Source organism: Diceros bicornis, chromosome 6 (genome assembly GCF_020826845.1).
Source record: "Diceros bicornis minor isolate mBicDic1 chromosome 6, mDicBic1.mat.cur, whole genome shotgun sequence".
Lineage (NCBI taxonomy): Eukaryota > Metazoa > Chordata > Mammalia > Perissodactyla > Rhinocerotidae > Diceros > Diceros bicornis.
The window spans coordinates 63506478-63521638 of record NC_080745.1 but is presented as its reverse complement, the minus strand read 5'-3'; the positions used below and the strand labels follow the sequence as shown (position 1 = coordinate 63521638).

Here is a 15161-nt window from a genome sequence, read left to right as displayed (position 1 = left end):
AGGCAAGAAATAACTATGGCACTTACAGCACCAGAGCTGTCTCCCTTTAGAGTTCTTTGGCCTCAGTCGGTCCGGCTCATCCTCACAGCAACCCTGGAGGGGGCTGTTACGTCTGCTGTTCAGAGCAGCATAAACAGAGGCCCAGGGAAGTTCAAGGACTTGCCCAAGGTCACACTGGCCATGCCAGGACTCAAATCTCAGCATTGGGCTACCGAGCCTGTGTCCTTGCTTCTGCCTGCAGAAGACACCACGCCCCTCCTAGGGAAAGCACTGCAGACAAGTGGAATTCTTTGTCTACAACAAGAGCCAATTGCTAGGGACAGCCATTTTACCCACACTTGATTTGGGGAATAATTTTGCATGGGGCTAATGGTCAACCTTCTCTTCAGAAAAATCTCTGTTCTCCAGAGTCAGCAGTCTTCGAGGTGTGTCGAGGTGAGAGCTGTCTCTGTCTCACTCACCCGTATCTTACAGACCTGGCGGAGTGCAACTCCACGAGATGTGTTGAAAGAGGACATCTCTTCCATCTCACAGATGTTATAACAAACCCCAGAGAGGGCATCGATAGCTACCAAGGAGGGTGTGACGATGCAGGAGGTGTGCTACCCCTTCTCCAGAACCTGAGCGCTCCTCACACAGGCCTGGGGTGGACCCAACAACTTGAGCCAGCAGGTTGATGGTGACACAGGAAATTAGAAGGACTGTGGTTGACACTGTTAGTGCCTGCCCTAAAGCCATCTACCTCTCCTCCTCACCAAGACCCTGCCTTTGTTCTAGTCCCAGAAGATGAATCATGACTGGGCTAAGGCCAACCCAGTAATCTCATTTGCTTTTCCCAGATTCTCACTTGCAGTTTCCCCAGCAGTCAGGATACAGTTCTAGCCAATGAGACATAAAGACAAATTTGCCAAAAGGCTTCTCGCTTCCTGATAAAAGAGACAGACACTTACTGTTAGAAATTACCCCTTCCTCCTCCTTCCTACCTTGAATGTGGTTGCATGAGGGCATGATGGCTGGAGCTGTGGCAGCCATCGTACCACCAAAAGGTAATAAGCTTAAGAAAAGCAAGCACAGTAAGGATGGCGGAGCAGAGAGATCAAAAGAGCCTGGGTCTTTGTCGACATTTTTGAGATGTTTGTCAACTCTGGATCAGATTTCTTATAAAGATAATTCAGTGTCATTATGGTTTTGGCCACTGTCTATTTGGGTCTTCTGTTACATGGATCCTATCTGACACAAAGGGCAGAGGCAGATAGACACGGGCTGTAGGATTTAAGTCACATGAATGAGACCAGATAAGAATCAGTGGCAGGCCAGTCAAAGACCTGGAGGGCACCAGGAGGCAAAGTGCAGTGGCATCACCAGGCCAAGGAATGATTTCTCAGCGTTTCCTGGGCTATCTGGCCTACCAACAGAAGTCTGAATCTGCTACACTGGCCCACCAGTGTCTCTCTCATTATGCCAGGTATCTCTCATCAGTGATTGCCCAAAGCTAGCCCAAAAAGCACTGTTGCCCTTCACAGCCACAAGTTTCAGGGATCTGGGGTTTTGACACATTGTAACCTTGGACAGAGGAGAGAAGCTAACCTGCTGGGCAGTGAGATCTCTTTTCATTTCAGCCCAATACTAAAAAATAGCTAGAGTCACTACAATTGCAGCCCATGCAGTAATCAATAGAGCAGCTATGGAGGCTCTTTGTAGCCTTTCCTGATGATAAGTTATTGTAAACTTTTTATATTATAATGACCTGCTAAATTCAGGAAGTAAGCTGCAAAATCCACATGAATTAAAGATCAGACACAAGGCTTCAGATACATTTCTCACTGTGGCAGACGTGAACAGTGTTCACACTCCTCTGTTGTCAGGGGTGCTCTGGGGGAGAAGCCGGAGGCTCACGGCAGCCTGTGAGCCAATTTGTCAGCAGGGAGGTTCTATCCTCAGAGCATCCCACTGGGGCAGGTCAGAAGGGGAACCTCAAGATCTGCAAGACAAGGGAGTCCAAATTCATGGCCGGAAAAAAGCCATCAGTCTGGGGACCAGTTCAGAATCTACATGAAGGGGGAAATGGGGCTTCAGGGGTAGAGCTGAGCCCTGAAATCCAGAACCATATAGAACAAGGCCACAGCACAAGTAGAAAGAAACAGAAGCATCCCTGAACAAAGTCCACTCAGCCAGCCAGCGTCTTCATGTGCACCTGTAGCAGGTGTGCTCGGACCTGCAGTGGGGGGGAAGCGCTTCAGCCGGTTCAGAACAAGTGGCAGGAGGGTGGTGGCACCAGGATTCTCGCAGTGATTCATGCCTCGGGAGTAATCATCACAACAACTTTCATTAGAGAGCTTGCCCTGTGCCACATGCCATGCTGTCTTTTCACATCCTCACAAGGCCCCATGACTTAGGCCCTATTACCATCCCCACTTAATAGATGAGAAGCTGAGGCCAAGAAAAGTTAAGTCAGTTTCTCAAAGTGTCACTGCTGGTAAGTGGTCGAGGTAGCTTTCAGAGCCCCAAGCTCTGAATGACACATGTGATCTCAAGTCTACCCACTCTTCCCCTCCTTCCTCCTTCTCCACGAACTCCTCCCACACTCGACAGCTCCCCTCGCCCTGCCCTTCTCTCCCACCACGTAGTGCCTGTAACAGTGTGGTGGGTGCCGAGTTACTTGTTGCTGCCATGTGGTGACCTAAGGACATCTGGGTGTGCTCCTGCTCTCCCCAGTAGCACTGCGAGCTCTTCAGGGACCAGAACAACTAGGAGTGCTGTTAGCTGCAAGTAACAGAATACCCAACTCTAAGTAGCTCCCGTAATAAGGACACTTATTGTCCCATACACAGGAAGCCTGGAGGCAGGGGTCTTCCAGATTACGTCAATTCAGTGGCTCAACAAAATCAGGGCCCCAAGTCAGCTTCCCTGGCGTTCTCTTGGATTTATCCAACATGGTCATAAGAGGCCTGCAACAGTGACAATCAGCCAATGCTCACACAACACCACCAAAAGACAGGAAAGGGGGGCTGGCCCAGTGGTGTAATGGTTAAGTTCATGCGCTCCACTTCAGCGGTCCAGGATTCACGGGTTCAGATCCTGGGCGGGAACCTACGCACCACTTATCAAGCCATGCTGTGGCAGGCATCCCACATATAAAGTAGAGGAAGATGGGCACGGATGTTAGTCCAGGGCCAATCTTCCTCAGCAAAAAGAGGAGGATTGGCAATAGATGCTAGCTCAGGGCTAATCTTCCTCACACAAACACAAAAAAAATGACAGGAAGGGACCCTTGTGTCTCTCGTCTTGAGAGCTGTTAAAATTTTCCCAGGTGCTCCCCTGTGATGTTGTGATGTATAATAAGAAATATGTATTTGGTCTTTTGTCCCTGTTCCCAGCACAGAGCTCATAAAACCCTTGGAATTTCCTAAGTGATAAGAGCCACAAAGGTGAAAGGAGAATCTTTTGTTACTTGTAACCAGGCCCTTTCAACCACACCTGAGTTTGTGTTACTAAGGTAGTTTTTGGAAAGCCCCTGATAACCAACCACAGGAAGGGGCTGGCTGCCAGGGGAAGCAACCATGAGAAGAGAGAGGTGGAACTTGCAGTCTCACCACTCAACCTCCTGGGAGGGGCAGGGGCTGGAGACTGAGTTCAGTCACGGATGGCCAATGATTTAATCAACCGCACCTATGTGATGAAGCCTCCATAAACAAAAAACGCCTTAACTCAAGGGTTCAGAGATCTTCCAGGTGGGTGAACACACAGAAGTACTGGGAGGGTATGCAGGAGGACCCCTTCCCCCATACCTCATCCTACGCATCTCTTCCATCTGACTGTTCCTGAGTTGTATCCTTTTCAATAATTAACTGGTAATATAGTAAGTAAACTTTTCCTGAGTTCTATGGGTCGTTCTAGCAAATTAATTGAACCCAAGGAGGGAGTCGTGGGAACCTCCAATTTACACCCAGAAAGTCAGAAGCACAGGTAACAACCTAGACTTATAACTGGTGTCCAAAGTTGGGGGGGGGTGCAATTTCATGGGGCTGAGCCCTTAATCTGTGGAATCTGATGCTAACTCCAGGTTGATAGGGTCAGAACTGAGTTGACTTGTAGGACACCCAGCTGGTGTCACAGAATTGCTTGGTGTAGGAAAAACCAACACACATTTGGTGACCAGAAGTGTCAGAAGTGAAATATTGAGAGAAGAGTGTTGAGAAGAGGTTTTTCCTTTACATCCCCTATACACACTTCTGATGTCTCATTGGCCAGCGTTGCATCATACGCCTAGATCTAAGGCAACCACTAGCAAGAGGACTGGAATTGTCATAACTGGTTGGAGCCAGCCCTGAGTGCACATTAGAATCACCTGCCCCCACCGCCCCCCCAACACACACACACACACACACACACACACACACACACACACATACACACACAACACGCACACACAATGAGAGTGTCCGATTTCATTGGTCTGGAGTGCCTCTCCTCATCATAGTTCTAAAACCCCCCTGTGTGATGCTCATGTGCAATCAGGGGAGAGAATGCTGGTTTGGGCTCATTACCATTTGGCCTCTGTTGCTGGGGAAGGGGTCACACATGGCTGCCCAATACCAAACAAAATCTGAGTCAGTCTGCAAGGAAGGGGCTCTGACTGTGAGTCGACAGCCTTAGGATCTGACGGGGCCCTACTTCTGGGCATGTGATAGGCGCTGAGCAAACACTGGTGGGATCGAATGGCTCCAGTTACACCCAAGGATGGTCTGAAACCTCCTCCCCACTCCCAGCAATAACAATTTCAGTTACCTTATAGTGTTTACATTTGCAAAGGTATTCCCTTTGATATAATATGGGTATATTTGTCCATAAATGTGTATGTGTCCATATATATATATTTACTATTAGGTGGGAGCAATGTCAGGCTCTAAGAATAATATCAATAACTATATTAACCAATGTTTCCTTTGTCTGCTTATTATGTGCCCACCAGCCCCTGTATCAAGCAGCAGAGGTTCTGTTTTAGGCATGATTATTATGTGGGAAGGCAGTGGTTGGCTTAATGATTAAGAATGTAGGCACTAGGCTCATCTTCCAGCTCTACCACTTGATGTTGTGCGATTTAGGTGGGTCCTTAACTTCACTAAGCCTCAGTTTCTCCATCTGTAAAATGGGGATCATAACAGAGCTCTGGCTTTGGTGTTCTACCTGACCTTGGGTTCAAATCCCAGCTCTGGCACAAACTAGTCATGTAATCTTAGGAAAGTTTCTTCACTTCTTTTGCCCTACATTTTCTCATCTGTAAAATAGGGATGATGAAGGCAACCTTATCAGGATGTTGGGAGGATTAAATGAAGACACATAGAAAGTTCATAGCACAGAGTCATCATCATTCAAGAGAACAGCCAGGAAAGCAAATTATCTAGAGATCACACTAGAAAAAGACGAGTCAAAAAATGCAAGGATCTTGATATGACAGCAGCTTTCAGATGTTTGAAGGGCTGCCATCTGAAGGAAGCACTGGGCTTCCTTGGTGTGATGCCAGAGGGCAGAACCAGAGCCATGGGGTGGAAATCTCAGGTGAGGAGACGTAGCTTTAAGTAAGAAATATTCACCCGCTCTACCTAGCCTCGTGGGTAGTGACTGTGGAGACCTAGACACTGTCAGGCAGGGGCTAGAGCCAAGATCCCACGATCTGTGGGTACTAATTGCATGAAATCCAACCAAGGAAACCTCACCCCAGCTCACCAAAATGCTAAGGAGCTTCTCCTATGCAGCAGTCCTCAAACTTTTGCATGCATAAGAACCACTCGGGAGGCATGTCCAAAAAGATGACTCCAGTCCCCACTCCTAGAGATTCAAATTCAGTAGATCTAAGGTGGGGTCTGTCTTTTCAACAGGATGATGCCAACTCCCATGGTCCAAGGACCAAACTTGAGGACACCAAGCCTAACTCCCACCTGCTGCTGTTTCAGAGCCCCAAGTGTTGGGGCTGAGGCCACAGTTAGAAACACACTGCTCAAAGAATCATTTTGAGCTGAGACAGACAGGCCCAAGGAATCATCCCCACCCTTGAAGGTGCCTGAGAGAGAACAAAGCAGGTGCTAATGAATTCTGGTCTTAAATCAGGAGGTGTGGCATGCAGGCACCTGGGAAGGAGAGAAGTTATTCAATGTGATCACTAGGAAGGTCGGGGATGAGACAGCACATTAGGGTGATCTCCAGCAGGCACCCACACAGCCAGCCCTCAGAGAGACTGGGGGGAGACCATGGGAGGGAAGAGTAGCAGAACCCAACTGCAGGGGCGCCACTCACTTTGGAGTCTTTGTGAACGGCTCCCCCTAGAGATGCTCACTGTTAGGGTCCCTGAAAACGATGCTACAAATGCACAGTCCAAACTCTTCTGCACGGCATTCAAAGTCTCTCAGTGGCCCCAGCCGACCCTACAGGTGCCTTTTTCTCCGAGTGGCCCCACCTGGAGTTGATTATTTGCAAAAAACTGGGAATTCCATTCCCCAACCCTGCCCCTGTGTGCCTGGCAAATCCCACTCAGCATTCAAGACCCCAGCAAATGTCTCTTCTGGTGTGAAGCCTTTTCCAGTGCCCTGGACACACATGCACACAGCAATCTGTCCTCCCACCTCTGGGCCCCCCAGCTCCACGCTGTATTCCAGAGCAGAACTCAGCACACTCCCATGCAGCCTCACGAGGGCAGGGGTCTTTGTTTTGCTGACTGGCGAGTCCCTATTGCCTGGGACAGTGCCTGGCACGTAGGAGATTCTGTGTGAGCATTTGTTGAATGAATGAATGAACTTTGCAAGACAGAAGCCACTGGCCACTTCTGCTAGGTGAACCAGCAAATCACCCTGGGACCAATGTTCTCAGTGGGGGGCACAGACTCCCAGGAACCCCTCTTGGTTATGCAAAGGTGAGACGAGTAGACATTCATTGCCCAGGACTTCCTATGGCCTGACAAAGACCACCACTCTAATCTCCCTCGGTATGTAGAATGATTACTGAAGAGCAGGGGACTAAATCTGCAAAGGGTCCAAAAAGTCTCCTGCCCAAGCCCTTTGCCCTCAAAGAGGGATGTTGTGAGAAGTTCTCCAGTGAAGGGTTTAATCAACTTGCTAGAAATCACACCACAGGCTCCAAAGGAAGGGGATGTGCATGCCCTGAGTCTAGTCGTAATCCTGGGCTCTGAAGTCTGAAGGAAGGGACACCGCCTGGGACTGAGGCTGACTCCCTCTTAGAACCCAGCTCCTCGGGCACTGAGTGAGCTTGAACTGAAAGAATTAGAACTTCGGGTGCCCAAGAAGGGGCAGGCCTGCAACCTGCAGGAGAACCAGGCCACAGCGGCAGGTGAGGAAGCGCAGGACCATCCAGGACTGGGGTCAACAGTTAAAACCCTGAAAGCCAGGGCCCCTGAGTGGACCAGTCACCATCTCCAGACATCTTCCCTCTCGCACTTCAAAGCATGACTGAGCCCACTGGACTGGGTAAGCGCCATGAATTCTTGGATAATTTAGGAATGCAGAGGAGGCCTCACTAGGGAAACACCAGCAAATGGATTTTTTTTGCATGATTAATTGGAAAAATAAGAGCCATGATTGCATTTAGGCAAGCCAATAATTTAGCACCCATTCAAACCATTGTTTTTAATTATTTATACAACACGTATTTAGCGAGGATGAGGAGAAACTGATTTTCTCTTATAAAACTTGAACACCTTTCTTTAGGTCAAAATAATGGATTTATTGCTTGTATTTATTATGGGCAATTTTCTAAACCAGACAGCTTCCTGGGAAGCATAGACACCATTTAAAATTTAGATGCTAAAATAAATCACTTGTTCCTGGTAAACAGCACTGTGCTGGCATTAATCAGTTGCACCGTCTCAACTGACTGGGCCTGCGGTGGCCTGCGGAGGGCAGGACTCAGGGTGGGTACTATGGCTTGCTGTATCCTGTAACCAGCACATACTCATTGGGAAAAAAGAAAACCTACAGAAATAGGTCAGCGGTGGTGAAGAGGGTTTTTGTTTTGTTTTGTTTTTTTCTTTCCATTTGAGCACACTTCTTCAGTCTGAGCCAAACCAATTAATTTAGGCCAGGGGTCGGCAAACTTTTTCTGTAAAGGGCCAGCTAGTAAATATTTTAGGCTTTGCGAGCCAAGAGGCAAAAATGAACAACTCCTCTAGCTAAAGGGCTACATAGTCTTCTTTTACATGTTTTACATTTAAAACTGTGAAACTATTCTTAGCTCTCAGGCCGACAAGACCAGCTGGTGGGCTGGATTTGGTCTGTGGGCCATTCTTTGCCAAATCCTGATTTAAATCAGAAAGTTGTTGAAGGAATATGGAAACCTGAGTTCCGAGACCCCCAATATATGACTTATGAAAGTGATGTTTTGTTGTCTTTATTAGGGCAATTTCATAGCTGATAACTCCTTAGAACAATTCTAAATAAAATGATACTATGCAGTGTTTGCAGAGCACTTTACAACCTCTTCCCCATCCTAATAAATGCCACCATCGCCACCAAGCCAGAAACCCAGAGCATTCTTAACTCTATTCCTGCCTTTCCTTCCTATCATCAGCAAGTTCTGATGGTCCTACTCCAAGATTTATCTCAAAACAAGCCACTGGACTCAGATACTTGCACACCAATGTTCATAGCAGCACTATTCACAACAACCAAAAGGCAGAAACAACCCAAATGCCCATCAACGGATGAATTAATGAACAAAATGTGTTATATCCATAGAATGGAATATTATTCAGCCTTAAAAAGGAATGAAGTGCTGATACATGCCACAACATGGATGAACCTTGAAGACCTTATGCTAAGTGAAATAAGCCAGACACAAAATGACAAATATCGTATGATACTTACATGAGGTACCTAGAGTGGTCAAACTCATAGGGACAGACAATAGAATAGAGGTTCCCAGAAACTGGGAGCAGAGGAGAATGAGGAGATATTATTTAATAGGGACAGAGTACCTATTAGGGATGATAAAAAAGTTCTGGAAATGGATGGTGGTGATGGTTGCATAACATTGTGAATGTACTTAATGCCACTGAATTTTACACTTAAAAATGGTTGACATGATAAATTTTATGTTATGTCTATCTTACCACAATTTTAAAAATTAAAAAAAAACTTTTTTAAACCCACTCACCAGTGCCATCTCCCCTGCCACCATGCTAACCCCAGTGACTGTCATTTCTGGCCTCTTAACTAGCCTCCTGGTGTCCCCTCTTGTCCCCTACACTGCGTTCTCCACAGAACCTCCAAAATTAGGTAACCACTTTCTTACTTCAAACTCTCCAGTGGTGTCTACCATGCTCCTCAAAGTGTGGGCACAGACCAGCCACATCAGCGTCTCTGGATAGCTTGTTTGAGATGCAGAACCTCAGGCCCAGCCCAGACATCCGATGCCCATGAGCAATGGAGAAGCACTGGTGCAGCAGACACCCGGCCTCAGGTCCTCGCTCTCCTTCCTGCCTCCACTCTCAGGGCCAGAGGAGCTCATTCCTATACTTGACTCCCTGTTCCAGCCTCCCTGCAGCGAAGAGCGATTCTGATTAGTGGGAAGCGAGCAGAATCTGCCTTGTATGTAATGTGAGGCCTAGAGCTTCCACGGCCACTTACAACCAGCGGGGACAGGCTGGAGAGTGGTGGGACGTCAGCCCAAACATTATCAAGCCATTGAGCTGGTATAACAGCCACCTGGCTGCAGGCTTCTTTTCAAGTAAGAAAAATAACCTTCTATTTATTTAAGCCATTGTTGGTCTAGTAGTCCACAACACATGTATTTCTAACTGATACAACCGGATTCCCATTGCCCTGAGAGTAAAATCCAAACCCCCTGCCAACGCCCACAAGACTCCCAGGACCCTGCCTGACCATCTGTCTCCTTCTCATACTGCTCTCCCCTCCACTTGCCGTGCCGGCCACTGGCCAGACTTCCTCACTATCCCTTACCTGTAATGTCCTTTGCATGGCTGGCTCTTTCTGCCAACGGGCTCCAACTCCAAGTGTCACGGGCTCAGATGGCCCCTCTCTACCAACCCATCTGAAGTAGAGTGAGTCACATCACCTGTCTGATTTTATTCAGAGCACTGAGCACTATGAGACATCACCACACTTGTTCATTCATTGACTTGTTCACTGTACTGTCCCTACCCGACCTCCACGCTAGAGTTTAGATCCTGTGAGGGGGACCAAGGCAGGGACCTTGCCTGTTCTGTTCAGTGTTGTATCTCTGGTCCCTAGAAGAGTGACCAGCACAAGATAGGGGCTCAATAAATCATTGTTGATTGAATAATGAATGAACTCACAAATACTTGTCACATCCCACATTCATTGAGTTCTAACCACGACCCTGTAACATAATCAGGATAAAAGTATTTAAAATCATTTTACTGATGAACAAAAGGGAGTCTAGAGAGGTAAAGCAGTTCACAGCCAAGAAATGGCACGTATGTCCAGCGTGTAACCCATGCAGTGGACACAGCGGGATCCAGTCCCAGCCTCTACCCTTCACCTGCTGCGTGACCTGGAACAAGTCTCTGACGCCCTCACGGCGCGGTTTCCTCTTTGAGAACAGGACGATGGTACCTTCCTCACAGGATCGCTGGGAGGATTAGAGGAGATGGTTCACAGATAGCACTTGGCACACGCCTGGCACGTAGCAAGCACTAAAAACAAATAGTTTTCTTCACCGTTAATCCATATTCATTATACACTCACATCTGTAATGATAGGGCCATAATTATTATGTTAGCTTAAATGTTACACTCAGTGGCAATGAATTCCACAACCAGGACTGGCGCTCAGGTCTCTGACCTCAGACCTAGCACGTCTGCCACAAGCCCCCACTGCCCCCTAGCCTCGGTCCTCACTCTCCGTCTCCACACCCCAGCAACCGTGAGCCTAGGGCAGGAGGGGCAGGGCTGTGGAGGGGGAGGAGAGGTGCCCTGAACAGTGGCTCTGTTGGCCTCGCTGTGTGTCTGAGGGCCCAACCCTGCCTGCCCGGCCGTCCAGACCCGCTCCACTCACACCGTGTGCAGCTTCCCCAGCAACAAGCAAGTCAGGCCCTGAGCATCTGGCTAACTCAGGGGAGCCCCTTCATGGGCCCCTCTAACCCTCCCTGCCTATGGCCTGGGTGGCTCCAAGAACATTTCACTTTAGGCTGGGCCAGCTCCTCTCTCGGGCCCCTGGCACACATTCCGAGATGCAGCTGACGGCAACACTGTAATGCTGCATGCAAGCCTGTGTCTGCATCTCTGTCTACGTGGGGGCAGGGGGCAGGGAGGTGCTCTCTAAGCTCCAGACCCATGATGGGCACAGCCAAGGGCAGCTGTGGGCTCAGGTGCCCACTCTGAGTGCAGCCCAGCTTGGCTCTGCTTGCTATGTGGCCTCGGCTGGTCCACTCCCCACTCCCTCCACCACCCTTCACCATGGGGTGGTGGAGAGCAGGAGCTTTGGCCGACTGTGGAACCTTTGGGCAAGTTGCTTAAACCCTGGATGCCATACAGTGTGCATCAGAATCTCCTGGCCGGGAACAAAGAGAGAAGCAGGGCTCCACCCAGAAGAGCAAGGACTACCACCTACAGAGTGCCTGCCATATGCCAGGCACTACCCTCCATTCTCTACCCATACGGGGCAACTCTATAAGACATGTACTATTATTATCTCCATCGTGCAGATGAGGGAACAAACAAGGCAGAAAGGTCTCGTCCAATGTCACATAATTAAATCAGTGTGGGAGCCAGGTTTGAATCCAGGCAGCATGACTCTCGAGGCTCACACTTCCTCCCTCTGGCTCCGTCAGACCCCAATGGGGTGAGCACACCATCATCTGCCTAATTGCCACTCCCTGGCCGGGGACAGGGCCAGAAAGCGGCTAGGTCCCAGGTTCTTTGATCAGTTCTGCCAGACGTAGCATCTGCTGCCCCAAAGGTCAGACAGGCCCCACTTATGAGGTCCTGCAAATGGACATGGAAGCCGCTGATGAGGGCCTCATGACAGATGGAGGCCAGTATGCCAGCTTCTCGGGAGATGGCTCTCCCTCCATCTCTCACACCGGGGGCACAGTGAAGGGCCCTGGACAGGGGCAGTGAGCCCCTGTTGGGACCAGGTGTTCTGGGTTCCTGCCTCCCCTCCCTCTCATTCCTTGGAAAGTTCTGTCCTGGCCCCCTCCCTCCTTCTGTCCTTTCTCCTTCTCTGACAACCTGGAAGCCAATGACCTTGACTCTAGCTGCATAATGATTCCTTTCTCCCCCCAAATCTGGGAAGGACTGAAGAAGGAGACATTTGCATTCCCATCCTCTCCCCTCAGCTTGCCCATTTGACAGATGAAGTTACTGAGACCCAAGCATCATAGAATCACAGGCTCTCGCAGAATGCCACTCTTAGCAGGACTTTAGAATCATCTTGTCCAGGAGTTCTCAATGGGGAGTGGTATTGTCCCCTAGGGGCATTTAGAAAAGAGTGGGGATGTTTTGGTGGTCACACGCCTAGGGGTACTACTGGAATTTAATAGTCATGGCTCAGGGATGTTAAATATCCTGCATTGCATTAGAACAGTTCTGCAGGGGCCGGCCCGGTGGCATAGCGGTTAAGTGTGCGCCTCTGCTGGGGCGGCCCGGGGTTCGGATCCTGGGTGCTCACCGATGCACTGCTTGTCAGGCCATGCTGTGGCAGCATCCCATATATAATGGAGGAAGATGGGCATGGATGTCAGCCCAGGGCCAGTCTTCCTCAGCAAAAAGAGGAGGATTGGCAACAGATGTTAGCTTAGGGCTGATCTTCCTCACAAAAAAAAAAAAAAGAAGAACAGTTCTGCAAGTGAAGAATTGCGCCACCCAAAATGCCAATAGCGCCACCCCTCCCCCCCCCCATCAATTCCTATAGAAGAGGAAACTGAAGTTCAAGGAGGAAAAGTGATTCGGTCAAGGTCACTGTGGCAGATTTCCCTTTTTCTTGTCTTCCTTAGAAAAAGAACCCTACAAATAGCCAAGTGACACCCAGCTCAGAGCTTCCATTTCCCCACGTCCCCAGCAGCTCCATGTGAGCGGTGTGCAAAGTCCAGTCCATGAGATGCAGCAGGGGTATTGTGCGGGACTGCCAAGAAGTCTCCTTGAACGGGAGGGGTGCCCTTTTCCTGCCCTTCCTCCTCCTGCTGCCTAAAATGCAGGTGGAGCCTGAACAGCATCTCAGGCCACGAAGCAATGCACTAAGGATGGGGGAGACGCAGGATGGAAGGCGTTCGAGGCCCCGAAAAATGTGGAGTCACCACCCCAGCCCTGGACTACCTCCGTTCAGATGTCTGCTACAAGGAGGAGAAATAAACTCTTTTCTTAAAACTATTGTCATTTGAGATATTTTTCTAGTATCTGCAACTAAATTGATATAGTCGTGTTAACTGGTTCAGATTAATAGTCATCAAATATTTTTTGAGCATCTAAATGTGTCAAGCAGCGCATTGGGCATTTTCACAGCCATTATCCTAGTAGATAATCTTAAGAGATCTGATTCTTAATCCCATGTTGCAGATAAACTATTTTAAAAAAAAAACCCCAAACGCCCAAAAGAGGAAGTAACTCCTTTATCCACGGCAAGGAATGAGTAAGTGGCAAAGCCAGGACTGAAAATCTCCTGACTCCTTGACTATTGCCACTCCTGCTGTGGCAAGAGAAAAACTGGGGCTGAGAGAATAACTATATGAGGATGGCTCTACTCATCCTGCATAACTAAGAGAGATATGTTCTTGGCCCGTATAGAGTTCTTTGTGATGAAAATAAGCCCGGGACGGCGGCAAAGCCTCCTTTAGTGAATAAGGCCAGGGTTGCTATTTTTCAAGTAGTAAGGTCACAGTACTCATTCTTCATGTGAACTCCTGGTCACGGTGGACAAGGTAATTCAGGCCAGTTCTTCACTGAGAACAATGAAAGGAAGGTGAGCCAAAATATTAGAAAAACATCTTCTTGAAAACACCAAAGATTACAAACTACTGAGGAATTGCTGGGCTAAGATCTGGGAGAAGATAAGAATCCAGACAAACAAGCCCATCCTACAAAGCTGCTTTTGTTCAGAGGACATTTGCTTACCTGGGAGAAATAGGTACTGGAGCAGGAGCTGTGCTTTGAGTATCTTCGGGGCTGGGAGGAAAGATGTCAAACCAGAGCTTGTCATAGGTGGGAACTCCGAAAACTCATACCCTGCACAGAACTGGGACTACACACCCTGGAAGGGGTGCAGAAGAGGTGGGGAATGAACTTGACACAAACCAGCCCTCACACAGATTTGCACCCTGATTTCTTACTGGGAAATATCAAGCCTTGAAATTGAACTGTGGTGGTCCCAGAATGGTAACACCTCCAAGCACTGGACTGAAACAAATAAAAATACTTTCTGGATTTTGAATCCAAGGCTTCAAGATATTCCAACATTCATGAGAAGAACCAAGGAAACAACAGACACTAGAAACAGACCCCAAAGCACAGGAGGTATTGGTATTACCAGACACAAACTAAAAACAACTATGCTTACTGTATTCAAAGAAATAAAAGGCCAAACTTGAAAAATCTGGCAGGAAACTAGAAACTATAAAAAGTGATGTAGCAGATTTAAAAAAAAACAAATAGAAATTCTAGTTCTGAAAAAAAAAAATGAAACCAGGATCTCAAGGAATGGAATTAACAGCAGATTAGACACAGCTGAAGAGAGAATTAGTGAACTGGAAGTTAGGTCTGAAGAAACAAACTATCCAGAATGCAGCCCAGAGAGATTAAAGATGGAAAATACAGAAGTGAGAGTAAGAGACATAGAAGATAGAGCAAGAAGGCCTATCATACTTTCAATAGAAATCCCAGAAGGAGGGAATAAAAAGTGTGCAGCAAGGCATTCCTCATGTGAATCTATCCTGTGGGAGTTTATGGTAATGAAGAGTTTTTGCCCTTAAGTAAGTAGAACACTGGTCACAGCCCTGGGAGAAAAAGTCTAAACTTTTCCTCCTCTGTCAAAGCCCTCTCCTAATTTTCAACCAGCAAAATCCTGAGCAGAGGAAGACCCCATTGATGTCTGGCTGAAGCCTGAGATGGCAGAGTTTTGCAAGACACAGGAAGGGGCATGGGGTTGGGACTCTGTTATCTTGAGAAGTGGGGAAGAGCA

General features: G+C 48.2%; 1 protein-coding gene across 3 annotated transcripts in view; it reads right to left on the bottom strand.

Moving 5' to 3' along the window:
* Positions 1-1445: 1445 nt before the first annotated feature.
* The window catches only part of ZFYVE27 (zinc finger FYVE-type containing 27), a 66047-nt gene continuing 52331 nt past the window's right edge, over positions 1446-15161 (bottom strand). Inside the window, exon 11 of one of the 3 annotated variants that reach the window (XM_058543694.1) lies at positions 1446-2299. In XM_058543694.1, the coding sequence (XP_058399677.1) occupies positions 2073-2299 (227 nt within the window). In that variant the 3' untranslated portion in view covers positions 1446-2072. The remainder of the gene's footprint in view (positions 2300-15161) is intronic. The other 2 variants (XM_058543692.1, XM_058543691.1) reach the window with 2 other exon arrangements.